Raw genomic sequence first — 27,033 nt, forward strand, 5'->3', positions numbered from 1 at the left:
GCAATGAAATACATACATATAACAATTACATGCATTATAATGATTGTTAACCAAATATTTAATTCAATATTCCACAAATATTACAGCAGCAATAAAAGACTTTTTTCCGTTTAAACAAAAGTGCATTTTGTACATAACAGTTATAGTGCCAACAAAGTTTGTTAAACAAACAAAATAAACATTTTCAGTTACACAAAAGTGCATAACATCACTAACGACTTGTTGACTAGTTTTGTCGTTGACTATTTCAACTAGTCGACTGGTTGTTGCAGTCTTAGTATTCAGAAATAGATGCTATTAGATTTGTTTTAAATTCATTTTCATGCTTGTGGCATTTGTAGACTAAATAATTAATTGATAAGGGAAGCTAGTGTGTGTTGTGTTGGATAGTTTTATTGTGAGGCATTATATTGTGATGCTTTGTTGCCTGAAACTTCCATCCAACAAAGCATCGAGTAATGGAATTGAACTGAGCTGCACTGCAATAAAATAAATGAACCCTCCAGGATGCTGACGAAAAGATGAAAACGATGTAAAAGACGCAACAATGAAAAAATATAAAAATGTATGATTATGATGTGATTATAAATGTTTAATGATTATTGAGCTTATAAAAATGTCAGTAAAAATAAAGGATGCCAGTCATAAGTCACTAAAACCAAGCTGATGTCAGTAATAATACTATAATATAATCAACATTTAAATATGAAGTAGTGATGATTGCTTGTATTTGGTTAGTTTTCTTTCTTTTTTTCTGAGCTGATGAAGACAGTGAATTTCTCCTTCGGGATCAGCAAAGTTAATCTGTATATTTTTATTTGTATAAATCACTTGTCTTACTTCACCAACTCTTCAAAACCCAAAATGTATGTCATCTACCATCACATATTTAAAAAAAAAACAAATACTAGATACTAGAAAGGGCTCAGCTGAAATGCAGATAGTTGACTGAAAACTCATTTGACCCCATGATTGTTTCAGGTCCAGTGAAAGGCAGTCAGTTAAGTCACTTTTATTTTCTTCAGAACAGTAAAGCTGCATTAAATTTAGTCTCTAAACATTACATCAGAGGCTCTTAGAAACAACATCTGCTTCCAAATAATGATACGCTTTTTCAGGCCAATTCACAAACCTCACTTTTGATTCTTTTCATTTCAATGTTGTGTTTTCGAGGTCTGAAAAGTGCTTTAATTTTAGTTTAAGTGCTTGCCATTATAACCCAGTGATGTGGTTTATTTTTATTTTTTTAAATATTAACTCTGCCAGGTTAGATGCCAAGCCAAAGCTACTCACAGAGAGGTGATACATTTAGAAAAATAAAACTTTTTGTCAAAAAAGTAAATTAGTGAGTGCTCTCAGGTCAGCTCCAGGCACATTTTTATCTTAATTTTTGGCTGTGTGAGTGTGTCTGAAGAACGCCAAGTGTCTTCCCTTTTTTTGGATAAAACTTTGTGTTCTCCTTTAATTTTTGCTATTATGAAACATCATTTTACATGTTTATTGCATAATACAATGTACATCATTGTGATAAAAAGGGAGAAAAATAATCCTGAGTATATGTATTCCTCTACAGTTGCGGAAAAAATTATTAGACCATAAAAAGTCATCAAAAACAATGGTTATGCAATCAAGTTCTGACTCCTGTGTGTATCATGTGACTAAAACAGACAGAAAAGAAAACATGGAATGCCTAAAAGCACTGTTTTTGTCAGTACGATGCCATAGATATTAGTGTAAGAACTGAAGTGATTTTGGTTATTATCAAGAAAACATGGAAAATGGATAGATATCAGCTCTGAAATTAAACTACTATGAGCTTTTTTTTGTTGTTATCATTATATTTGTCCAAACAAATGTACCTTTAGTTGAACCAGGCATTAAAATGAACAAGAAATTGAAGAAAACAAGAGTGGCCTAAGAATTTTTCCCGCGACTGTAGATAGATATGTGTTTTACCCCAGTGATAAGGTGCTGTGCTGAAAAAAATGTGAAAATAACCCTTAAAAGTGCTTGAATTTGACTTTGAAAAACATGTACAAACCCCATTAACTGTCAACTTCATGTAAGACTAAAAATATCTGCATTCATACTATTTATTCATTCATTTATTTATTTATTTATTTATTTATTTCGAACATGCAAAGAAACAAAATAAAACAAAGCAAATTTAAGACCAAAACAAAATAACATTTAAATGAACAGAATCTATCTTCAAGTACGCACAAGTCTGAATTTTCCATGGTCAAAAAGGACTACTATGCTATACTATACTAGCGGTGGTTTGGTGTATTCGCTGCTCCCGAGTCCCTCAGTCGAGTCTCTGTTGGGTATTTTTATCCTGCAGTGTCGTTTGGCAGGCTGCTCTGGCAAATGAGATCTGGATCTAACCAGCGGCCTCGTCCAGTCGCCCGATTAAACGTTAAGCCACATTTAAGCACTGCTCATCTCCCTAATTAGGCGGTAATTATTGTCTCGAGGGTCAGCCGCTGTTGACCCAGTAAAGACTGTATGTTAACGAAGACTACAGGGCTGTCGAGTGTAGAAGATCATCTACCACAGTGGTGTCAAACATACGGCCCGCGGGCTCAAACCGGCCCATCAAAGGGTCCGGTCCGGTCCGGTGAGCTTGCAGAATGCAGAAATTACACTGAAGATATTAGCGATCATTTTAGTTCAGGTTCCACATATAGACCGATATGCAGGGTTTGTACGGGTGCTTGAAATCCTTGAAAATACTTAAATTTAAAGGTCTGAAAAGTGCTTGAATTTTAGTTTAAGTGCTTGCAATTATAACTCAATGATGTGGTTTATTTATTTATTTTTAATATTAACTCTGCCACGTTAGATGCCAAGCCAAAGCTACTTACAGAGGTGATACATTTAGAAAAAATAAAACTTTATGTCAAAAAAGAAAATTACTAAGTGTTCTGAGGTTGACTCCGGGTACATTTTTATCTTAATTTTTGTCTCGGTGTGAGTGTGTCTGAAGAATGCCAAGTGGCTTCCCTTTTTTAATTTCAAGACTTTTTGCTGTTATAAAACATAATTTTAGATGGTTATAGCGTAAAACAATGTACATCGTTGTGATAAAAAGTGAAAAAAAAAAAAATCATGTGTATATTTATTCCTGTAGATATGTATTTTACCCCAGTGATAAGGCACCATGCTGGAAAAGTTTGAAAATGACCTCTAAAAATGCTTGAATTTGACCTTAAAAATTGTGTTCGAACCTTGAAAATGATGTCAAATGGGTCAGACCAGTAAAATAACAGTGCAAGAATTAAAATTACATTATGAAAGTGTTTACATCTACAGACTATCCTTAAAAAATGTTAAGAAGCATGAACAACCTGAAGACAAATACAAGTGCACAGTGTAATTTTAACAATGTTATGTCTCAGTTTATCATTAACACATAAATATACACTCCACAAATACACAAAACATTTAGTAACAGGCTGAATATTGTTAAAATTCTACGTATTTCTTCAGATTTTTCAGGTTGCTCGTAAAGTAAAATAATAGAGATTCAAGATCAAAATATTCAAAGATTATTAGAACCAAATGCAAAGGATATACAGCGTATGCAATTAAGAAAAATAAGTGGGATTTTATCAATATTCTGTTTGTAATGAAATGTTTTGTGTATTTGTAGATCCACTGCGATCTGTAAGGTGTAATATACATGTGTAAATGATAAACTGAAGCATAAGATTGTGAAAATTGCACTTATTTTTCAGGTTGTTAATGATTGTTCATGTTATTTACATTTTTCAAAGTATATTTTGTAGTTGTAAACATTTTCATAATGTAATTTTACTTTTTTCGCTGTTATTATTTTCCTGGTCTGGCCCCTTTGAGATCATATTGGAGTGAAGCTGTTTTTTCTCTATATTTGTGCTCTGGAGTCAGACTTGTTTAAGCTGCTGAAATGTGAGTTGCATGATTAGTTTGCAGTCATTAACATCCGGTCATTCCTCTTTACACGACAAGTGCCCAGCCTGACCTTATCACGAGCAGCTCTTGTTACTTTTTTTTCTTTTTTTTTTTTTTTTTTGCGATGCAGCAGCTGTTAGTATCAGAGTTATTGTAAAACACACTGGGCACGAGTCTGGAGTGCTATTGGCTTCAGCCTGTCAATTAAGAGCCTCACTTTGATTGACAGCAGAGTAAGGCCAGAGGCAACATGATCCATTTAGTCAATGAGCACCCATATGTTGACTGTGATAGAGCCGTGGGGCTTTAAATGCATAATAACCATTTACAGCAGACGCTATTGATTGATGCTGTTTGATCCCGGCCCATTACTGCTGTAGTAGTGAGGTCAGGAAGTTCATGAGCCGGGATTTATACGTTTTATAGGGTCTACATTAGAAATGAGTGCAAAGCCTGTCAGCACCTGCTGTATATTATTGTACTTCCTCTTGGGGGATGTGGTTCCAGCGGCTCCATCGATCAGGGTTTTTCCTGAGGTTTGTGAAGGGGTTAGGGCCTGTTTGACAAAAAAATTCAGGATTTTTAAAATTTGTTTATTAGTTGTTTTTTTTTCTAAAGCAATGTATGATTTTCGTCACCATTTTTTCATCAAATCTGTTAAACCCGAGTCATAGCCTAGGTCAGCGTTTCCCAACCTTTTTGAGCCGCAGCACATATTTTACATTAGAAAAATCACAAGGCACACCACCAAACAAAAATGTCACAAAAAGTGTAGGCTATTTATTGAAATATAACGCAAATCTAGTCTTTCTTTACTTACTCAGTGAGAAACCTGTGCCTGTTTAGTTGAACACAAAGCTGATATTCTTGCAGGAATTGAAGAAAGACGTGGGGCGCTTGGAATGACAAAGTTGACAGGGGTGCATCAGCGACTTCTTAGACAAACCCCAAGCTTACGAACTGAGATCCATATAATCCAGGCATATCCCCCCTGCCGATCCAAGCATCACTAGTGAGGGGGGTTTTATCAACAGAACACACCACATAGGGCCCGGTTCACTTTCATTTTCACTTTGAAAAGGGAAACTGTTGTTGTAAAGTTGATCATTGGCACATACAGTCATTTGTATCTATATCACACTGCTCGCTTACAGTACCAATCAGATAAAATTTATAATCTTCCACGGCACACCTGATGGTTTCCCACAGAACACTTATGTGCCACGGCACAGTGGTTAGGAAACACTGGCCTAGGTATCACGAATCCGTAAGTCTTTCCGTGATTACGCACCTGAATCTCTTCCCTCATGGTGAACAATTTCAAAATGCACTCCACCATTAACAATCCATTTTTTTACAAACGGCATTTTCGGAAATTTGTCCTGACGTGCACTGTGGGAATCTGAGTTCCACAGCGCTGCAGTTGCAACAGGCAATGAAGCCGTTTCCATGTTTGTTGCCGCTGTGGCCATAATGCAGCTGTGTGGAGCTCTGCTGGAATTCTGGAATTCCAGTTCTGGAATAAAGGACGAATTGTTTCTCATTTTCAGACATGTCTTTTTCAGATTTTTACTATTTTTTCCACCAATTCAAATAATCGAATCGAAGAAAATAATTGATAAAGTAATGGATCGATGCTACTCTTCAGCCCAGTTTGATCTTAAGAAGGCCAGACCAGTAAAGTAACAACATAATAACTTATAAATAAGGACAACTCCAAATTTTTCTCTTCATTTTCGTGCAAAGAAGGTAAAAACTAGGCGCACTTTTATGAATATTAATGTCACAGCTCGTTATTACAACTTACAGATTACAGTGGATCTACAAATACACAAAAACATTATTAACATTCACGTGGAGCTGAAAAATATAGCGTTTAATTTCCTGATCAATACAGCTTGTCAGGGCTCAGTGACAGTCTTGGCTTTCAGTGTCTTCAGGGCAAATTCATCCCATGGGCCAGATTGGATTCTCTGGAGGGCTGGTTTTGAGCCACGGGCCATATGTTGGACAGCCATGATTTAGAGCCGAGAAAATATCCAACGAAACACAAAACAGATCTCTGAAATTCATCTCATCTTCAATCTCATCTTCATGCTATGGTGCATTCACTCTGCAGAGTTTTAGTCAAATCTCCCCTTTCCTGCATCTTTGCTCTAGTTTTGGGTTTTATGATCATTGGAAAAACCCTGCATTTATTAAACCAGATGTAACAGTTGTGTCTAGACGGAGGATAATTGAGTAATCACTGCTTCAAGTGTAGGAATCCACTTAGATGTTTTGATCGCTGCATTTTGCTTCTAAGTCAAAGCCGTCAGTGCTTGTTGGAACAAACACTGTACATTTAAGGCGGTCCTTGTGTGTCGCATCACGTCAATATTTTAAATCCAACTCAATGTGGTCCTGGAGGTGGGGTTTTACTGCTGAACATTAAAATAGTTTGGTGGGGGGTGTTTGATCAACAATATGATCGACTCCTTGAAAAAACAGACGCCACATCAGAAACTGCATCTTTGATTTTATCAGAAACTGGAAAACTGTTGAATATTTATATCAGAGTAAGTCAATATACAGGATCAAAACATCAAAGTAGCCTTAAAAATTGCTTAAAAGCCTTTTTTTAACCCATAAAGATCCAAATATCCACCACTGACCAAAAGCATCTTCTGATCTAAAATGTGTAATACCTGTTGATCCACTAATTATATCAATACATTTCAATAATTGGTGTAAAATACAGTTTGTCGTCTTTTCATGGTCATCAGATATGACCCATTTGGACGTTCAGAGGCTCTGTAGTGAACGTGGAAACACTGTCATCTTCTACAACATTGATTCACCAGTAAAACCCATGGAGTTGGATCAATAGTCGCTTTTCCATTGACCCTCAAATTGCATAAATATAACTTGCACATAAAAATGTGCCTAATGAAAAAAACGAGCCAATTCGCCAAAACTCTCATGTTTCGATTAAAAGTTTTTGCGCTGGCAAGAGGTGGTTTTTCGGGCATAGCATGAATGGTAATGCCACAATGGAAAGACGTTTTTCCACAACTAGAGTCACATGAATAAAAACAAAAAAACGGCTGCTGATGTTGATGGACGTTACAACAAGCAAAGAAGAAGAATTTTAAAAGAAACATGTCGCGGTGTGTGTGGCCACACCAGGAAACCCAATCATTTTTTAATTTAGTACAGGATAGAGAGGTTATATATAATAATAATAATGAATATATCTGTAAATCAACACGATATTTACGTTCGTTGCCATGTTTATGGAATGACTTCTTGTGTCATCTTGTGATGATAAATAAATAAATCATTGCATTTGGGATTTAATGGAAAAACTGACATTACGCACTTCTGTTTTTTTGACATTTAGAATACATCAGTAAAGTTTTACGCATCCATCCAATGGAACAGCCACTCCTGACAGTGGATGGAGACACTTGGTTTATGATCAGTTAATGATAGATTTTGCTGAAAAGTCACTTTTTCGTAAGTTTTCTGTGTTTTTGATATAATAACCATCAACTTTAATCTGAGCTTTAATGAACATCTACATGATCAGTGAATTAAATATAGGAAAAATACATGAATTTCACTAAAAAAGGCTAAATACAGAGGATAGTATTATAATAAATGTTGATATATCAATTAAGAAAGGTTAAATAAAGAGAAAAAAAATCAAGTAACTCTGGGTCTTTATGGGTGAAGTTATTATTGTCCACAAATATCAGTAATTCCAGTTGAGAAGCCTGGTTTTAACAGGTGAGTTCTGCTGACACCAGTGGCTTATTCTGTGACTTGTCTTTAGTCAAAACTGAAACCCATTTTCAGGAATTTGATCGTAATCACATTTCAAACTACCCTTAGTTTTGGTCGATTTGTTAATCCACCTGGAGACCAACAAAAGCATTCTGAACCAGAGCTAATGTCTGCTAATCTGGTCTTTTTTTTCCTTGTAATTGCACTAATTTTGAGTTTATCTGATTTAAAGAAATTGCATTACTGTGTTTTTCAACCCCATTTTCACTTCTACAACTCATTTCTTTTTTTCTTTAGAGTTAAATACTATGTTTACTCCGGGAATGCTTCACCAGAACCTTCCACTCGGTTCAGATGATGAATTCAGACGTTGTTTAAGGACTTACCAGCGGCTCCGTGAGCCGCTTTTGCGAGTTCTTAAACTGAGTTTCATAGATTCTTCTCTTGTCCTGTCAGGGGATGGGGAACCTTGGGTGCGTCAGCAGTAATTTCATGCGAGTTTTGTGAGTGTGTGTGTATGTGTGTGTGTATGAATGCGAGTACACTGGAGGCTAACACGAACCACATGTGAAGTTTAACCTTAGGCGGGTGCTGGTGTTGGGGAAGCATTGTGTCCCTCAGTGTGGGCCCAGATGGGGGATTACAGATGTTAGATGGATGAACAGATAGGAAACGGAGGAGTTGAAGAGGAGGAAGATGGGTGCACATGGCAGCCAGAGATTAGACCAACTGTTTTCACTGCTCTCCTCAGCTGTCTCCTATCTGTAAACTGGTATGGCGGTGATAGACTGGACCCAGTAGCTGAAACAGGGGTGGAAACTGGATTTTAGCCCTCGGAGGTGTGTGCAGAGTGTGGGGTAATATGGCGTTACACGGTGTTCTAGGGCAGGGGTGTCAAACGTACAGCCCCTGGGCCAAAACAGAGGTTCCAGTCTGGCCTGCAGGAGGAATTAGCAAAGGGCAGAAATTACACTGAAGATCACTATATGGACAAAAGTATTGGGACATGTTGAATTCAGCTGTTTCTTTTCTAACAGAGGTCTGAGATACAAAACAATAACAAATGTCACAATATAGTTTTATATTGTGATAAGTATTGCATTGCATTGGCTAGTTTTGTGTAAATTAATATCCTTGAAAAATCTCTAATTAAACTTTAAGGAAATATTGATGTTTATAACCTATATGGACAAAAATATTGGGACACATCAAATATCATAACATAGTTTTATATTGTGATGTATATTCAATTCTGTTCTATTCTAGTTTGGTTTAAATTATCTTTGCTTCCAAAATGCCTCGGAGATCATTTTTACTTAATTTCTCTCAGCATTGATTCAGTTTTTTTTTTTCTAATCCATGGCTATGATTTTAAAAGTTCTCCTTCAGAATTTCTAAAATATTTTTTGTGCTCTGACTGTAAATAATAATTTTCTACCACAACTAACCATCTACTTTCTTCACATCTCACTTGGGAGGAAACATCTCCGATTAAAATTAAAGGAAATATTGATGTTTAAATCTCAAATCAGCATGGACAGGACATGTTAGGAGCTGTAGCCATGATGTGTCCCAATATTTTTGTCCCTATTGTTTTTAAACATCAATATTTCCTTAAACTTTAATGAGAGATTTTTCAAGGATAACAATTTATGCAAAACTAACCAATGCAATATTTATCACAATATTAAACTATATTACAATATTTGTTGTTGCTGTTTTGTATCCCAGACCCGTTAGAAAAGAAACACCTGAATTCGACGTGTCCCAATATTTATGTCCATATGGTGTATTAAGGGTGTGAAATTCATTTTTGTTCGAAACTCCAACATTTTAACAATGTTCTGCCTGTTACTAAATGTTTTGTACCTTTTGTAAATCCACTTTGATATGTAAATGATATGTTGAGATTGTTAAAATTGCCCTTTTTAAAAGAATTTTCACATTGTTCTGAAAGTTTTGGAGTTCTCATTATGTATAGGTTATTATTTTACTGGTCCGACCCTCTTGACTTATAACTGTGCTGAATGTGGCCCCTGAACCAAAATGAGTTTGACTCCACCGTTCAAGGGCAATGAGGCCAGAAACTTGAAACGGAACAGAGTACAAGCCAGTCGCTTTATTGCCAGAGGAGCTTTCCTTGATTTACAGGCTGCATTTGCTAACTAAGAAGGGGGATTTAAGTAGAGGAATCTCACTATAAATTAGAATAATTTAAGTTTCTTGTTTCTTTGGCTCTTTCCCAACACGTCTAAACACTTTTCCAGAAATGTATCTGATAATCACTGGCTCACAGCTCCAAGGTGGAAATGCAGAAACAGTAAAGAGCTGTAAGCCCTTATAAACGTTAAAACTAAGTCCTAAACCTACTATAATCTCTCCCAGCGACTCAGCGCTGCAGTAATAATACCCCCGTCATCCCCTTCTCGCTGTGGGTGAGTTGGTATCATCTAAAGGACCCTCTAGACCTCCGTGAAGACCTACTTAACCATAACCATAACAATAATCAGGCTGCTGCTGAGTGAATATCTGTCAATATCGCTGTAAGCATCTGAAAGCCCCAGGGCTAAACATATCATCCCTACCCACCCCCACCCCCCCAAAAAAAACCCAAAACACACACACACACACACACACACAAAAACACCCTCCCTCCTTTCAGTACAACAACATAGGGCTGATAGAACAGTAATATTTCATATGACCAAGTTTCATATCTGTAGACATTTTAACTACATTTAAATGTCATTTCTGCACCTTCATCAAACTGAACATTCCAGTTTATTTTTGCAGCTTAGTTTAAATATCTAGAATTTTTATCCAGGTCTGTTTTTATACATTTAACCCAGTTTTTTTTTTTCAAACAATATAACATTTTGATACTAAGGTTTCAAAAAGCTGGGGCTTAGAAGTAGAGATAAAGTCATACTGTAAATGAGAAAAATATTGGATATGACCCAAAGTTTTTAATGGGAGATAATCTAGTCATCAAATATGCATATTGTGATGTCACAGGGTGGTGGCCATATTGGATTGCATAACTTTTAGTAAAATTTAACTTTGAACATATTTACATGGAAGTTTTCTTTAAATTTTTTTTGTGTTTTGTTTTTTGTTGTCTTATCCTTAAAATGAATAAACTTATACATCTGTAGAAAGTAAAAAGCAGTAGTAGCTTTGTAGCCAAGCAGCAGAGTAGCCAAACTTATCTAGCCAAACTAAAACTAAATAAACTTTACTTACTTACTAAACCAGCTCAGGACCACACCTTTCAAACTGGATTTTCTTCTTCACTTTGAATAGAAACATATAAATAGTGTTAGGCTAGAAGGGGCACATGTCCGCCATCTATTGGTGGGAGGTGGTAACAAGATTTGGCAAAACTGGAGCTATGGTCTATTTCCTGCGGTTATGTTGCTTGTCGCAGTATTGTAACTTTGGCGCTTAAAGGGTTAAGTTAGTATCTATAGTGTATTTGCTCCTATGTGCTATTTTTTTTTTTTTTTTTACCGTTTATCATTTGTGTCTTTTGTGTTCATATTATTTTTTGTCTTGTTCCATCATGTACCTCATTTTGATGTACAATTTTTCCCAAACAACTAAAAACCTGTAGGGAACATCTTTTTCCTTCATCTCCTACATAATACACAATAATTTCTAATTTATTGTGACAGTTGTCTGTATTTCCTGATTTGAATGTTTTTGGCCACGTCGCCTATAGTCCTTCAGCCACAGTACGAAGGCGAGGAGATCCCGGCGCCGCCTCAGTGCCAATAACTCAACTCATATTTGAAATCCCAGCTGAGAAAATTGGGTTAGATTATGGCCTGTTAATATGCAGTCTGTCATCTCAAGGGAGGTAGCACAGGCACAGCAAACAAATTGGCATGAATAGACGGCAGTGTCGGCCGTGGAGGTTGTCATTCTCAAGCCACACATAACCCTGCGAGTCTCATGTGTGGTCGTGGTGAAAGTGGAGTAAACAACTGGTGTGTGAATACTCCAGTGTGACTTGTTTTCAGGTTGCTAAAAAAAGGAAGTAGTGTACAGAAAGTCTGGGATAAATAAAGTCACTTTGTACGAACTTGTCGGGCAGATACGCACATGCTGTCAAGGTTTTATCAAGGTTGACCCAATGTTGTTCTGACCACATCGCCCTTATTCAACCAGCAAGCGTCATTACCTCCAGGTGTGTTTTGCTTTCATGTGCATCCGGCTTTTCATCCTCAGATTCTGCTAATGGTTGTGTTGTGTTTTCTGAGGGTTCATTATGTTGTATAGGGGTTGTGCACAGAAGCTGACCGACTGATAACCTCTTTATGCAAAGTGGGGGGACAAAAAAAAAGATGAAATTACTGCTTTGTCAACAGCCATCCTCGCTCTCAAGAAGCCTAGGAAAGCCTAGGGCAATCTATAATTTATACCAGTCTGTGTAGGATCAACCCCAGCTTTATGTAACCTATGTGGGATACGCTAAGCCGGTGTGCTCCCCTGTACAGGAGGCTTCAGGGAAAACTAGTGTAAGCATTGAGGGCTTTGGAGAGCCCTGAGTGACCCTGAGATCAAGAGCTTTTAAGGGCATGGTCAAGGTTTAAGGCCTGCGGTGTACTCACAACAAACGGCACACTTTTACTCCCCTTAAAAGGGCTCTTGAAAAGGCAAGGATACTCTTCAAGGAATATGTTGCATGGCAATGTCAGTCAATCTCAAGAAGCAACTGATGAAATTTTAATGTAAGAATGAATGAATGATGAAACCTGCGTGTTCTCAACCTTTTGTACAGGAAGTTCTATCTTGACTTAGTTCCGCAAAGTCGACCCTAAGCTGCACGTTAAAACTAGTGGTCGGTAAAAGAACAAGTGAAAATATGGAATGTGATTATTAAGAAAATGAATTTGGAAAATGATAGTAAGATCCTGGTATGGCTTTCCCAGTCAGATAAATTCGCCCCCGCTAAATCTGGTAATAGATTTCTGAGGTGGAGAGAAAAGGGAATAATAATGAAAAATAATAATGAAAAAATAAAAACAACTATATAATTTGGAGGACAAGGATCAGTATGGATATTTACAGGTGAAACATTTTTTTGACGGGGAGATTAAGAGTAACTTACCAGAGGGCAGCGAACTGACTAAGGTCTTTACAGGAGCATACAAACAAACATCTACTAAGATTGTGTCTAAATTATATCAGGGTCTACAAGAATGTAATGGTGTGAATTCATTTTACATTAAATCGAAATGGGAATCAGAATTGAATATTACTCTGTCTGAAAGTGAGTGGCATTCTATGTGTAAAACGCAGCAAAAATCCACCAGCTCTAAAGGCTGGCGAGAATTTGGCTGGAAAAACCTCATTCGCTTTTTTATTACACCAAATATTAAAAGCAAACAATTGGGAGAACAGCAGCAATGCTGGAGAGGATGTGGTCACATGAATGCCAACCACTCGCATATCTTTTGGACATGTGTAAAAATGCAAATGTTTTGGAACCATGTTGTTCAGACAATGGAGAGCATTTAAAATTTTGACCCCCAGACTATCTACCTTGGTCTAATACCTGATGACATAAATAAAAGAGAAGACGCTTACTTATTTAAAATTTTAATTCTTGCCTGCAAAAAGTTAGTCACAAGGAACTGGTTAAAAAGTGACCCTCTTCGACCGCAAAAATGGCTGGACATTATAGAGGAAGTTTATACTATGGAAAAATTAACATTTCAATTAAGGATTAAGATGGGAACTTTTAAGCGAAGATGGGAGAAATGGATCATATTCAAGGACACTAATTCTTGATATCAGATCAGGTACGGAAAAGCAGTCGAATGCATGAGGAACAGCATCCCCCCCCTGTGTTATTGTGTGTGTGTGTTTTTTTTGGTTTTTTTTGCTTTGTTTTGTTACTGCACTGTAAAAGTGATTTAAAACATTAAAAAGTAAAAAAACTAAACAAAAACAAAACAAAAAAAAAACTAGCGGTCAGATATATTGAATGTTTGGGGCAGAAAACGGTGATAGATGGCTGATTAATCAGCCAATATCACTTCAGAGTCAAAGTAATAAAAACATCAAATTAACCATAAGTCTTTATTCTCTGTGAACCCATTATTTTCTCAGTTAATAATGACACTTAATAGCAGCTATTTGTCACAGTCAGAGTCTGGTTCTGCTTTTATTGATCGGTGGTAAAATGCCCCGTCAGAGTTGATTAATTCATCGCAGTCTTGTTGAGACTAGTTTACAGCTAAATCTATGTCAGTGTCTGGTTACCGTGGGGATGTGAGGTTCAGCTAAACTGCATCTGTCCAAACTAACCAAAACATTGAGATTTTGAAAGGCAATACTTTAGTACTGTTTTGTCTCTCATGCATTGTCTTCCAACACTTGGTGGACGTTAATCACAGAACAACAATAAAAAGGAACATGATTTAGAGCTGGGTGATATGGGCCAAAAAAGCCCCACCCCCACCCACCCAAAAAAAATCAATATTGTTTTTGTAGTTTTTTGTTTCCCAAGGTTGTAGGCGATTTACAATTTAAATTATTTTCAAGCCACATGAACTGAAAACAGAGATTGTTTCAAAAATACTCTTTCTTTCCTAAAACTATGCATCACTTATAGCTGGAGATAGCTGGTATTTCTATGACTTCACTTGTGACTTACATGACCTAAGCCATGACTTGACTTGACTCGACTCTAACAAAAATGACTCGGGACTTGCTTGAGACTCGAAGGCTAAGACTTGAGACTTACACATGTGTGACTTACTCCCATCTCTGCCAATTCCATAGTAACATAATGTCTGATTTCCTCAACTTTCACTATGGACTAAAAACCAGCCCTAAAACTGTAATTAATAGTGATCTAACATTTATTGCGATAATTATTGTTATTGACTAAAACAAACATTTTTATTGTGGTTGTATTTTTGCCCACATTGCTGAGTCCTTGTGTGTTGGTGTACTGATGTTAGTTTGTATTCTGTCATAAGGAATTAATGGTGTCATCTGTCACTGAGAATGCACAGCTGGTTTTAAACAGCCGGTATAATTCAGCCCTGCTCATCTGTTACAGAGGACTTTACACCTACTAAGGACTTGGTGTAAGATTTAAGGTGTAACTTAAGCATATATTAGGGCCGTTTCAGCTGGTGTAACCCATGTAAACTATGTCCTAATTTAGAAATTAAACTAGGCTACCGTGGACCTCAGCTGGTGCAACCCACTAGTGTTCTTTTTCTTCCCTAATGGTTGTCTGATATCTCTTACAATCTCCTGCATTCCCTCATTCCCTCATTCCCTCGGTCCACGCTGAAAAATCCCCAAACCATCCCTTCCTGTTGTAAATCTAAATCGAGGAGGCAAACAGGGCTTCTCGAACACACACACAAAAAAGCAGCACATGAAACAGCCATGCATGGCCTTGAATGAGTCATCTAATATAGGGGGAGTGCCTCCACACACACAGCCACTAAGCCACAGCCTCCACGGCGCTCAACAAAACATCTATTCTAAGTCTCTTTCAAGTCTCGAGCGTTCCTTAATTTTGGGGAAGCAAACTGGAAGAAGACTCGGCGAGACACGTCAGACGTCTCTGTCGTCTGCAATCACGAGTAAATGTTTTGGAAAAGGGATCCAGGGAAATGTTGGTCATAACGGAAGCTCTGTTAATATGGCGTCTGGCCTCGTTGTCTACATATGGTTGTCAATGTCAAACTCCGTGCATAATCATGGGAAAGGAGCAAATGCCTGCAGACGTACAAGCATATATCTGTAATGCTGTGGTCAGGGTGCACTGTGATTAGCCTGATTGGGCTGCATTCAATGCTCAAAGCAGAACGCCTCACAGGCCTTCTGAAAATACTCCCCGTCATTCATTTACTTGCCGAGAAAATCTTTCATCCCTTCATAAGTTCAATGTCACAGATGTGGGAGGCTAATGAAGCAGGTGCTAGGCCTCACTTTGCAAAGAACACTCTGTTCTCTTGGTGTGAACAGGTGAAAGCTCGTGCTGTTTGTTTCTTCTGTCTTTTCAGGATAAAGATAAGCGATTGTGTGTTTTTTGACTGATTGTTATCAAATCCAACCTGGCAAACCTAGAGGGGGAATTCTGAAATGTAGAACATGGGAGGAAAGGGTATTTAAGGCACTTTTTAGGGTGTTTCCTTAAAGAATAATGAGATATCCACCCTAAAACATGAGTCACATGATCGCATCATCATATTCCTAATCTTGGCCGTTCATTCAACAGATGTTAAGTCTCCTGTGACTGAAAGTAAAAGAGCTTAGAGTTAAATCTCTGATATGATCTGAAGCAGGCGGTGAGTTACACATAGTGATAGAATTAAGGTAATGGGTTAATGGACACATTTCCTGCTTCCATCTAATAGTTTTACTTCAAACTCTAAACAGGTGGTCACGTATTATGAAGTTAACTAAGTTTGTCATTGTGTGTTTACTATTACCAACAGCTTTTTATTGTTGCGCTCCAGTAATTTCCTAATACAGTGGGTGAATAGGCTGCTTGTACTCTGATAATAGGTGGTTCATCAGATTACAAAGTCAGTTTACTGTCACTTGAGCAGCTCGTTCCAGAAAGTGGCTCTACATGGCCTATGATTTCTGGCTATCTGTTGAAATAGTTTGTTTTGGTTTAGCAGAATATTCACTTGTTAAGCATTTTCCAAGTTGGTTCAAATTAGTTTTTCCACAACCGTTGCTCTTCCTAGGTCATCATCATTTTGTGTAGCGCATCAGTTGTCAACAGTGTTGTTTTTTTCCACACCGGTATGTGTCAGGATGTAGGTGAAGGTGACAAATGAGACCCCATATTTGCAGCCTGCAGGTACAGTTTACCAGTCTCACAAGCTGCTGCATGCTTTACTGGAACTCAGATCTGGTTTAAAATCTATGAAAAACTCAGATTCAGCAAAGCTTACATAATAATGGCACCTTGCCCTCTACAAACGGGTAAATAGTGGTGGTTTCACCTGGTGTTCTCTTGTCAAATGTCAGCACTTTGCTGTTGCAGAGGTTGCAGCCTCTCCTCATTTTTAGTGTCCCTTTTTTTTCTCCTATGCAGTTACATTTTCTGTTTTGTGTTTATTGAATCCACTTTTTCCTTTCCTTTCCTTCCAGGTAAAAACCCGACTGACAGTGGGACAGCAGGGGACTATGGAGTACCAAATCCTGGGCCGGCTTTTAAAGAAGTGTGGCAGGTGAAGGTATGGCCTAAGGGTCTGGGTCAAGCCAAAAACCTGGTGGGCATCTACCGCCTCTGCCTGACTGACAAGACCGTCAACTTTGTCAAGCTGAACTCTGATGCAGCTGCAGTGGTGCTCCAGCTGATGAATGTCAGACGCTGCGGCCACTCAGAAAACTTCTTCTTCGTTGAGGTGGGCCGCTCTGCAGTGACAGGCCCCGGCGAGTTTTGGATGCAGGTGAGTCTGTAATCTGGAGTCCCCTTTATGTTGACAGATTCACCCACCAGCCCATATGTATGTAGAAAGCCTGTAATCAAGACAGTGAAAGAAACTACAAACACCCTAATGCTATGGTTAAGAGCTGAGGTAACCCTATATTATGGACCAATTCGGGTTTTGCAAATGGCAGTCATAAATTGAAAAAAAGTGAGCAGCATCTGAAAAACACTCTTTAAATGTATAATCAAAACCAGATCATGGTTTGCTATGAGAATAAGATGCAATAAACCACAAGAGGTTTTACAGTGATGTGCAAGCTAAGCTTTTTTTTTTTTTTTTTTTTTAAACATTTACTACAAATACCTGGCAATGGTTCATAAAATGAACACTCAGCAACAAACAATGCAATCATTTATTGATGACAAATAATGGCTGAAGCTAAGATATTTACTGTAGCATCTCCCGTTGTTGTAGTTCACTAAAACTGTGGGCATAATTAATATTTATGTCACTGACATGGTTTGGAGTGTGGTCCTTCAGAAGCAGTGGTTGCATCCATGCAATACTCTACCCAGTAAATCACATTAGAATGATTAAAAGTCACATCAGACTGTTTGGTGCAGCAATACCAATGTAATGGTCTCAGGTCCATAAAGACTTCAACTTTGTGTTTTATAAGAGATGTTTTGTTGTAAATTATGTGTAAGTGTAGAATTTGAGTGAATTGTTAAAGGTTTTGTGTTGTTTCTCAGGTGGATGATTCAGTGGTGGCCCAGAACATGCATGAAACCTTGTTAGAAGCAATGAAGGCGCTGAGCGAGGAGTTCCGCCAACGCAGCAAGTCTCAGTCAAACTCTGGTCCTGGAGGAGGTGCCACTGCCTCAAACCCTATCAGTGTTCCATCCCGCCGCCACCACACCAACCCACCTCCCAGCCAGGTGGGATTCACCCGTCGACCCCGAACTGAACCCCCTGGGGGGGCTAACAGTGGAGCGGGGGTCAGCAGTGCCAATGCTTCTCCCACCCCAAGGCATAATTTCCCGAGATCTCGAACAGCGAGTGATGGCGGTAAAGGGGAGGAAAATGTAGCAGGGACCATGCCACACCCAGGACCAAGCTCCAGCCCATCCACTAATGGCTCCTGTTCCACCACCCCAATCCTCAGGTCAAAGTCGGCTCGTTCAGCCTCCACCACAGCAGCGAAGACTCCTGTTGGGCTGATGCGCTCTATCTCCACCCCGACACCATCCCAGACTCCAAACCTATCTTCGAGCTCAGGCCATGGCTCTGAATTTGCAGGTGTAGCATCTTGTTCTGCTCCTGGGCCTGGGTCTGGGGCCTACAGTCGTGTCCCCATGCATCGTGCCTCTGTCTCAGGCTCACCCAGCGACTACGGCTCCTCTGATGAGTATGGCTCTAGTCCTGGGGATCATGCACTCCTGCCCTCCCCTAGCCTCCCTGGAAGCTCTGTTGGAAGTGTTGGCAGCCAGTCGCTAGGGGAGGAGGGAGCCAATTATATCCTCATGGGGCAACGTAGTGGTGGAGGTGGTGGGGGCAACGGCAGCAATCAAGGAACCGTGACATCTAGCTCCATGCCAACACCAGGAACACCAGCTACTAGTTCCCAGTCTCAGACCAGGAGAGTGCTGCGCCGCTCCTCCAGTCGGGAATGTGAGGCTGAACGTAGGTTGCTTAGTAAGCGGGCTTCTTTACCTCCCATGGCCCTTGAGAGGCTGGCCCCACGACAGCGAAGAGGTGAGGAGCCCACCGAAGAAGACTCAGCTGATTATGCAATCATGTCAAGGAGCACCAGCAGGGAATCTTTTACTTCCACCTCCTCTTCCACACAGAGACAGTCTGTCGTGAGTGGTGGGTCTGCAGGTGGAGGTGGAGGAGGTTACTTGGAAGTGGCAGGAGAGTTAAAAAGTGAAGGGGCTGGAGGAGGAAGTGGTAGTATAGATATAGGTGTAGACAATGGGTATATGTCGATGCTGCCTGGCGTCACGCAGCCTCCAGTGTCCCTGTCTCAATCACTGGCCGTCTTTGTCCCGGACTCTGACTCTAAACCTGCTGATGACTACATGGCCATGACCCCTAACAACAGTGTATCCCCTCCACAGCAAATAAGACCTCCACCAACATCTGATGGCTATATGATTATGTCCCCCAACAGCAGCTGCTCCCCAGACCAGCGTGGAGGGACTTGGGTGGGCAGTGGTAGTGCAGATAGCAGGGCAGGCAGTGACTATATGAACATGTCTCCAATCAGTGCACGTTCTATGAATGGCAGCCCCCCACCCCCTGAACACACCGGCCATTTGGAAACCAGTTCTCAACAACAAGCACCCAAGATGGTGTACTCTTATTACTCTCTTCCTCGATCGTACAAACATAACCCCTCAGGACATTTCGATGATGGGCCCGGACGAGGCAGGAGGCCTAACGGGAGTTGTAGTAGGGGAATGGGTGGAGGAAGAACAATGGGAGGGCGTCAGGAGCAACCAGCAGCCGGAAACTCAGCCGTTGGACGCCACTTGTCGCTCTCATCATCTTCATATTCCTCCAGCTCAGCCAGCAGTGAGAGCCTTGGGGAGAGCGAAGACAGAGCTGTCCAGGGGGCCAGCAGCAAGGCTGGGGGGGGTCAGTCCAAAGATGGAAATAAGCTTCAACAGAGGCAGGGCTCTAGTGGATTGTCCAAGCAAGGTAGCCACACTAGAAGCAGACCTGTGAGCCTGTTTGTTGATGTTTCAAAGGCCAACACCCTTCCTCGCGTCCGGGAGAACCCCCTCCCACCAGAACCCAAGAGTCCTGGGGAGTATGTCAGCATTGAGTTCAAGGGGGAAAAGTGCAGCCAGGTTAGAGTGGGTGGAGGACGTGGCAGGGGTCTCAGGCATGGCTTATCCCTTCCTCATGGTTCAACCAGCCAGAATCCTCAAAGTCGGCCAGCATCTTGCTTGGGTAACTTCGTCCCGCTTTCCCGTAGCCCCTCTGCCCCAATTACCCCCCCAGCTGCTTCGGAGTATGTCAACATGGACTTGGGCCCTTGTCCGTCCCCCTCACCTCTTTCACTTACCCCTCTTGTTTTCCCCTCTTTCAACACTCCTCCCACACCTCCGACTCTGGTTCATGCCCCCAAAACCTGTCATGAGGGGACACCTACTTCTCGTGAAGAGGGCGTGGAGGTGACTGAAGCCCCAGTTCGGAAAAGCAGAGAAAGTGTACCCTCAGTGTCTGAATCGGAGTCCCCAACATCCTGTGGCGACTACACGGAGATGGCATTCAGCTTGAATAGCAACACCATCCCGAGGTCATCCTCATCCAGTGTCTCCCCTCAAGCCCCGTCCCCCACCAGGACTGATGCTTCTATTGCAGTTCTGTCTCGAGGTCTTGACTTCCCTCTGGCCAAAACAGGACCCAACCCAGACCACGGAGCGAAAGTTATCCGGGCCGACCCCCAAGGACGCCGACGGCACTGCTCAGAAACCTTTCTTGCTTCTCCCTCCCTCCCTACCTCTACCTCTACATCCTCTTCGTCAACTGCCTCCCTCTTCCCAGAGCACGCCCAGACTGTGGCCCGCCGCCTGGGCTTTGATAGCATGCTATGGGGCAATGGTGCTGTGACTGATACCCCCTCTCAGTTCCCTCTTTCTGGACAGCAGCCCCTTCCCACAAACACTTCATCCACAGAGCAAGGCCTTAACTATATAGACTTGGACTTGGCCAACAAGGAGAGCCCCCATCTAGGCCTGGATTGTCCCTCAGGTAGCCAGGCCCCCTCTCGCCTCTTCTCAGTACTGGGTGGAGGTTCTGGGGTGGGGGGAGTGGGTGCTGCAGTCAGCAACAGCAGCAGCAGCTCCAGCCTCAACACGTACGCCAGCATCGACTTCTACAAATCAGAGGAGCTGAGGACACATCAGAATGGAAACAAGGAGGGAACAGGTAAGAGTCTAAATCTGTCTCACTTGACTCTTTATTTTTCCACCCCTCTCCAAAAAAAAAAAAAAACCCTGTGATGTTTCTGTCATTTTCTCAGTTGTGTCATCTTTTTCCTGTCTTCTGTTCTACTGTCTGTCACTATGTTCACACGGAAGGCTTTCAGCATAATCCAACAGAGCATAACTTCTTGTTCTATCTTTGCTTGTAATCAGACATCACCTGGCGCCAGATTAAAAGACAGACCAGTCTAATTCATGTGACTGTCTGCATAATCCATAACAATAGATACAGATCAACTACTCTGACAATTCGTAAGCAGATCTACAATTCCAGGAGCTTTGTTTACCTCTCTTACCTCACCTGATGTGATTATGTAAGGTGTTGAAGGCCAGACATCCTATTGGAATATCAATGAATATCGGCCTCCTGCAACTGACTATTGATCCCTGTAAGGCGCCTCAAATGTTATGTAAGCATTCTCTGACAATTTAATTTTTGCTTTTGGTTTTGAATGTAAAATACTTACGTGAGTCAAAGGACTATTTCTGATCCAGGCGAGCTATTGTTTTCCATGTAAACATCTTACCACACTGCTGATCTAAAGAAACCATGCAGTCATTCCATTCTATTCCAAGTTTCAATAGGATGAACTCTGACCATTATTTCCAAATAACATGTGGAATTAGTCATATTTTACTCTTTAAGTTATGACTCTAAAATGAAAAAAAAAAAAAACTGAATTGTGTGCAGTGGTTTATGTATTCTTGCCTCCCGGAAAGCTGTGGTTTTTCCCCTTTAGACCACTACTTCTTTTCTTTGTGTATGTTAAGACTAAAATGCGTGTTGTGTATAATAAGGTGTAGGATTTCTACTGCAGCTAAAGGGGTCAAATTGCATATGCTGTATATTGAATACAGTAATTGTATGCTTTTCTACGCAGACGTTCTCTCGTAGGGAGGTCAGTAAGGCCAGATGATGAATTTTCATTGTATTTACATTTTTCCTACTGTGTGAGGCAATTTTGTAGCTGTGGGGGAGCCACCACAGCTAAACAATGCCTCAACTAGGTCACTGTGAGACGTTTCCTCATAGAATAACATTCTCTTTGAGCCACTGTCTGCACTAAATTGGCCCGTTAAGAAATAGACGCCTGCAGTTTTTGCAGCTCGAGCTGCATTTAAATGGAGATGTGGATTTATATGCAACAGTAAAACACTTAGTAGTCTTAACTTAGCCTTCCACAGTGGGGCTCTTGATGAATGCATCCTGCCAAGCGTCACTGTTTATGTAGCCCTGCTAGCTTCAACATGATTTGTACTGTAGGTTGTGTTAGGCTTAAACCTCCTGGGTTTCTGTGGTAAACATCTCATAGCTTGGCTCCACAGTTGGACTTAATGAAGAATTTAAGGCATTAGCAAAAATTCAGCATGGGATCTTGTGGTGAGTGAAGCACGGCTGAGCTCAACAGTTGGGTTTTATAGATTCCACAGATGGAAATGAAGCCTGCGTCCATACGTCGTCGTGTTGGTTTTATTGCGAAATGAAGGGTAGGTCGGTGGAAGCTGGCGGTGTATCTTAAATAGAAATGCTAGCAGGCTTCCACGGCGGGACCATATGGGCTCTGGCTGCCGAGTACGTCAGTGGGCCAGTGTGGGGGAGAATGTTACACATTGGCTGTGAATGTTGAGATGGGGCCAGTGTTTCACTCACACTGCTCTCAAATGCCTCTGTACAGTGTTCCCCCTCCTTTCATCCCTCCATTCGACCTCCCCCTCTTTCCTCCTCCAATAAATGATCCTTTTGTTCGAGTGTTTTTGCCGCGGTGGGCCGGCGGGCCTCAGCAGGGCTGAGCCCCAAGACTCTCCTCAAACTCTTTTCTCTTGCACTCTATAATTTGTGTCTTTTCTACGCCTCTTTCTTCATCCTTTTTCTCACCTTTTTTGGTCCTCATCACTGGCTTTGAATTGGTTCCACGCGATTGTTTTGTTGCTTTTGCACTTATTCATTCTTCTTCACAGTCTTCGTCCTCGTCTGACATGGAGGCTGACAGATTTTTGAAATTCCTCCCCTCCCTTCTGTTCACTACGCATTCTATTGTTAACATGTTTTTTAACTGAAACCTCATCTATAATCTTTGCAAAGACATTCTGCAGAGAAACATTTTTACTTAGAGACATTTTTGAGCACAATGCAGATATGACAAACTAAAAAAAAAAAATTCCAAAAATGCACAAGAACTGAAGTATCTGTTTAAAAAGCGACGGTCTTGTGTGATCGCAGGGAGTTTTCCTCAACAGGCAGTAACTTGTATAGGAACTGTGTGAGTATGTCTCAGGGGTGCTCGGTTTTGGCACAGAGAGCTGAAAGCTAAAACTGAACATCAGTAGTGGGACATGAGCCAAAAACAATCCTATTGGACACTGGTTATGTAATGTGTAATGTGTAAAAATAACCTCTCAGGATTTAGATAATGAGCACAGACACAGTGAGCTTTATTTCACAGAAAATAATGCCTTTTTGAGACTGACTATAATCACATTTGAAGATTGTGCGTGTCATTTTTATGCTTGAAAAAGTGTATTTCAGCATCAGGATGTTGCTTTTTAAGGCTACGAAGTTCAGCCAAAGTGTCACAGACAGTGTGTGTTACTGTTTCCAACATAATGGACAATTGTCATCATGATCTTTAACATGTAGTTTATGAAGCAGAGGTCGTCTTTAGGTCCAAATGTTAATTTATATTAACTCGGACACCGCTTCCACAACGTCATCCAAAAAAACCATGTGACAGGATTACACCGCTGTCCTGCACCAACCATTTGTTTTATTTCTTTACCATATGGCGGGAATGTTGTGCCATTCTCAAAATAACCTGTAGCTCTTTCACATTGCTTGACATTTCTTCATAGAAATACTTTAGAATTGCAACATCCTTCACATAAAATTAATCCAGAGTGTATTTCTTTAATTCTCAGTCATGTGTTGACACTATAATTTTACTTCTCCTTAAAACCAACAAAATTGTTGTGGTTTCAGAAATAAGGCAGCACCTAAAACTGTTAAAATGAGGTGAAATTGCACCAAACTAAGCATCTCAAACTCCACTGACACATTTTCCAGTTGTGTATGAAGGTAATTTTATTGGTAACACTGCAGGGTTCGTGGCCCAGTTGGCAGCTGGTTGGCACATTCCCACCTCCTCAAACTTCCATGTCATGTCGGCCGGGGAAGAAGTAAACATGCTTAAAGTCAGTCACATGGAGCGACCTGGAACACTCATGCTTTAGCGAATCCTGGAAAGCCGAGGCATTTGAGGGCACCGGGAGGAAAGGTCTTCTTTACACAGGGGACTGGAAAATTACCATATTGATCTTTGGATAATCTTAAAGCTGGTTCATCCGATCAATAACCTGACCTTTAGTCTAATATGATCATTTCTAGACAGTTTCTGTTTCCAGATACTGAATCATGATTTTCAGTAGTTGAATCTGTCTGGTGTTGTTTTCACTCGTAATAAGTGATTAAAAAGCATGAGTTTGTTGTCTTTGGTAATTGGTTTGTATTAGGGCTGTCAAAATTAACGCGTTAATGCAGATTAATCCATCATCATGATTAATCTGGTGAAAGTTTTTAACGCAATTAACCCATTTGCAGCAGGGAATGACTCTGAACATCTCTTGCAACGCATTTGGGTAAGTTTGTTCAAGTAGAGTTAGCATTACGCATGAACAAATGGGCAGTTGATCTGGTAGTGACAGGCAGCAGAACCAACCCATAAAGATGGAAGACACTAAACAGCACGTTGGTCCTCTAGATGGAAATATGAGGACAAAAAAACCCAAGACGGAACAGTCAACCAACATAAAGTATTATACACACTCTGCAGGAAGGAGTTGTCTTTTCACCGAAGCACTTCCAGTTTAAAATACAGCATTAACGCAAAGCATACCTTAGTCTGGGATTCTGCTAGCACTTCAGGCAACGCGTCACCCAGCTTGTGACAAACACATTAAGTGCACATATATTCATTTCTTGAGTCTGTTTGCTCATACAAAATGAAACATGATTAATATAGATTAAAAATGAATGATATTTAATCATGATTAATTGAAATTAATCCACAGCAACCCTGTGATTAATCGAATTAAAATTTTTAATCATTTAACAGCATTAGTTTGTATTTAATAACCCCAGAGGCACATGAGTGGCTCAAAAAAAAATCTATCAAATTATGTGTTTTCTTGAATAAATGAATGCGAGGAGACAGTTACAACCAAAACGCTTTGAATTCATATGAACACAAAAAGTAATTTAGCTTTGTAGTTATTGAATGAGAGACAAAACCACACAGAATCAACTGATCACTCTCATGACTATTGTAATCTGTTTTTAAAGTATGAATCAGGTTTGTAAAAATGTATGTTTTGCGTTTATATTACTGCCGCAATTTTAAATTAAAAAGTAAGACTGAATCCACCTGAAAATACCAGAAATATTCCACCATCATGACACTCCATGCTGACTGGACTGTTGAGATATACTGTGTTTTATTGAATATTTCAACCTGTTTTAAGCAGATTTAGTTATTGGTCCTTAAGGGTTGACTTGGCCGACGCATGATATAATACAAAATCATATACTTTATTTTTCCCTTGAAGAAATGTTCCGTGGCCATAGTGTATGCTGCAACCAATATAGGCTACATGAATAGTGTCAAGGTCATGGATAAAAAAAAAAAATACACCAAAAAACAACATCATTGTTGAGAGAAATTAATGTATCAATTTAAACAAAACTAACCAATGCAATGCAAAGATATTTATTACAATATAAACTATATTATGCCATTTGTCTTTATTGTTTTGTATCCCAAACCCGTTAGAAAAGAAAGTGTCCCAATACTTTTGTCCATATAGTGTATTTTACATCTGTTATTAGTCACAAATATGAGTAAAACAGAACCCTGAGTGTGCAATATGTCAGACTGAATAATGTAGTCAGATGACAAATTAAGTGTGCATCTTATGTCACTGAAGACGAATTGTAAAGGCCCACACACACAGTTTTGTGTCGTGCTGACAGGTTTGCTGTGTGTGTAATCCAGGCCGACAGTGCATCGTAGTGTTATGTAAAACACAACCACGTGGACGGGGCATGACCCCGAGGAGGGTGAAGCTCAGGGCAGCCGCTCGGTGTCGGTGTGTGTGTGTTTGTATGTGTGTGTTTTTGCCTTCAGTTGTTTATCGGTTGCGTTTTAACCTCGTTTGTGTGTCGCGCCGGAGGCAGACGGAGCTCCGACCGACTCATAACTCTGCTCATATTTATTCAGAGTGTAAACGCTCGCAGATGTGGAGCTGGAAAAACAGAAGAGACGAGCACGTGGAGGCCGTTTGGAGTCGATGTGAGGCTTATGAGAAGAAAGGCCAGGCCGTAAAACTCAGATGATTTGTGTCATGACACGCTTTTATATTATCTTAGACATCTGTATAGTGATGCGCTTTTATCTGTGTATTTAAGGATTCTTTTTTATACTTTTTAATTCACTGTCTATTTTATAATTTTGAGTTAATACCCTAAATTACACTTATTTATTCTGATTTTACGTTGTATAGTCTGCATCCAAAACAAGCAGTAACTCTTATGGCAATTTCCAAGTTAATTTTTACTACATCTATCCTTTCATAAGTGATTTATCATCATTTATTATAGTATTATCCTCTACGTTTCTCATTTGTCAGTGAAAATCAGGTGTTTGCTATATTTAATTGACTGATCAGGTAGATGTTCGTTAAAGCTCAGAGTAAATTCAAATGTTATAAGATCAATATGATATATTTTGGCAAAAAGTGACTTTTTCGTCAAAATATATCATTACCGGAACACAAACTAAGTGTCTCCATCCACTGTCACTGATCAAGCTCTATGGGTTTTACTGGTGAATCAATGTTGTAGAAGATGACACTGTTTCCAT

The 27,033-nt window shown here is 40.0% G+C and overlaps 1 protein-coding gene across 1 annotated transcript in view; it reads left to right on the forward strand.

The window, feature by feature from the left end:
* LOC115438402 (insulin receptor substrate 1-B) overlaps window positions 1-27,033 on the forward strand; it is a 96,590-nt gene that overhangs the window by 14,306 nt on the left and 55,251 nt on the right. Inside the window, exons 2-3 of the mRNA XM_030161999.1 lie at window positions 16,843-17,144; window positions 17,879-21,065. Of these exons, the coding sequence (XP_030017859.1) occupies window positions 16,843-17,144; window positions 17,879-21,065 (3,489 nt within the window). The remainder of the gene's footprint in view (window positions 1-16,842; window positions 17,145-17,878; window positions 21,066-27,033) is intronic.

Source organism: Sphaeramia orbicularis, chromosome 18 (assembly GCF_902148855.1).
Source record: "Sphaeramia orbicularis chromosome 18, fSphaOr1.1, whole genome shotgun sequence".
Lineage (NCBI taxonomy): Eukaryota > Metazoa > Chordata > Actinopteri > Kurtiformes > Apogonidae > Sphaeramia > Sphaeramia orbicularis.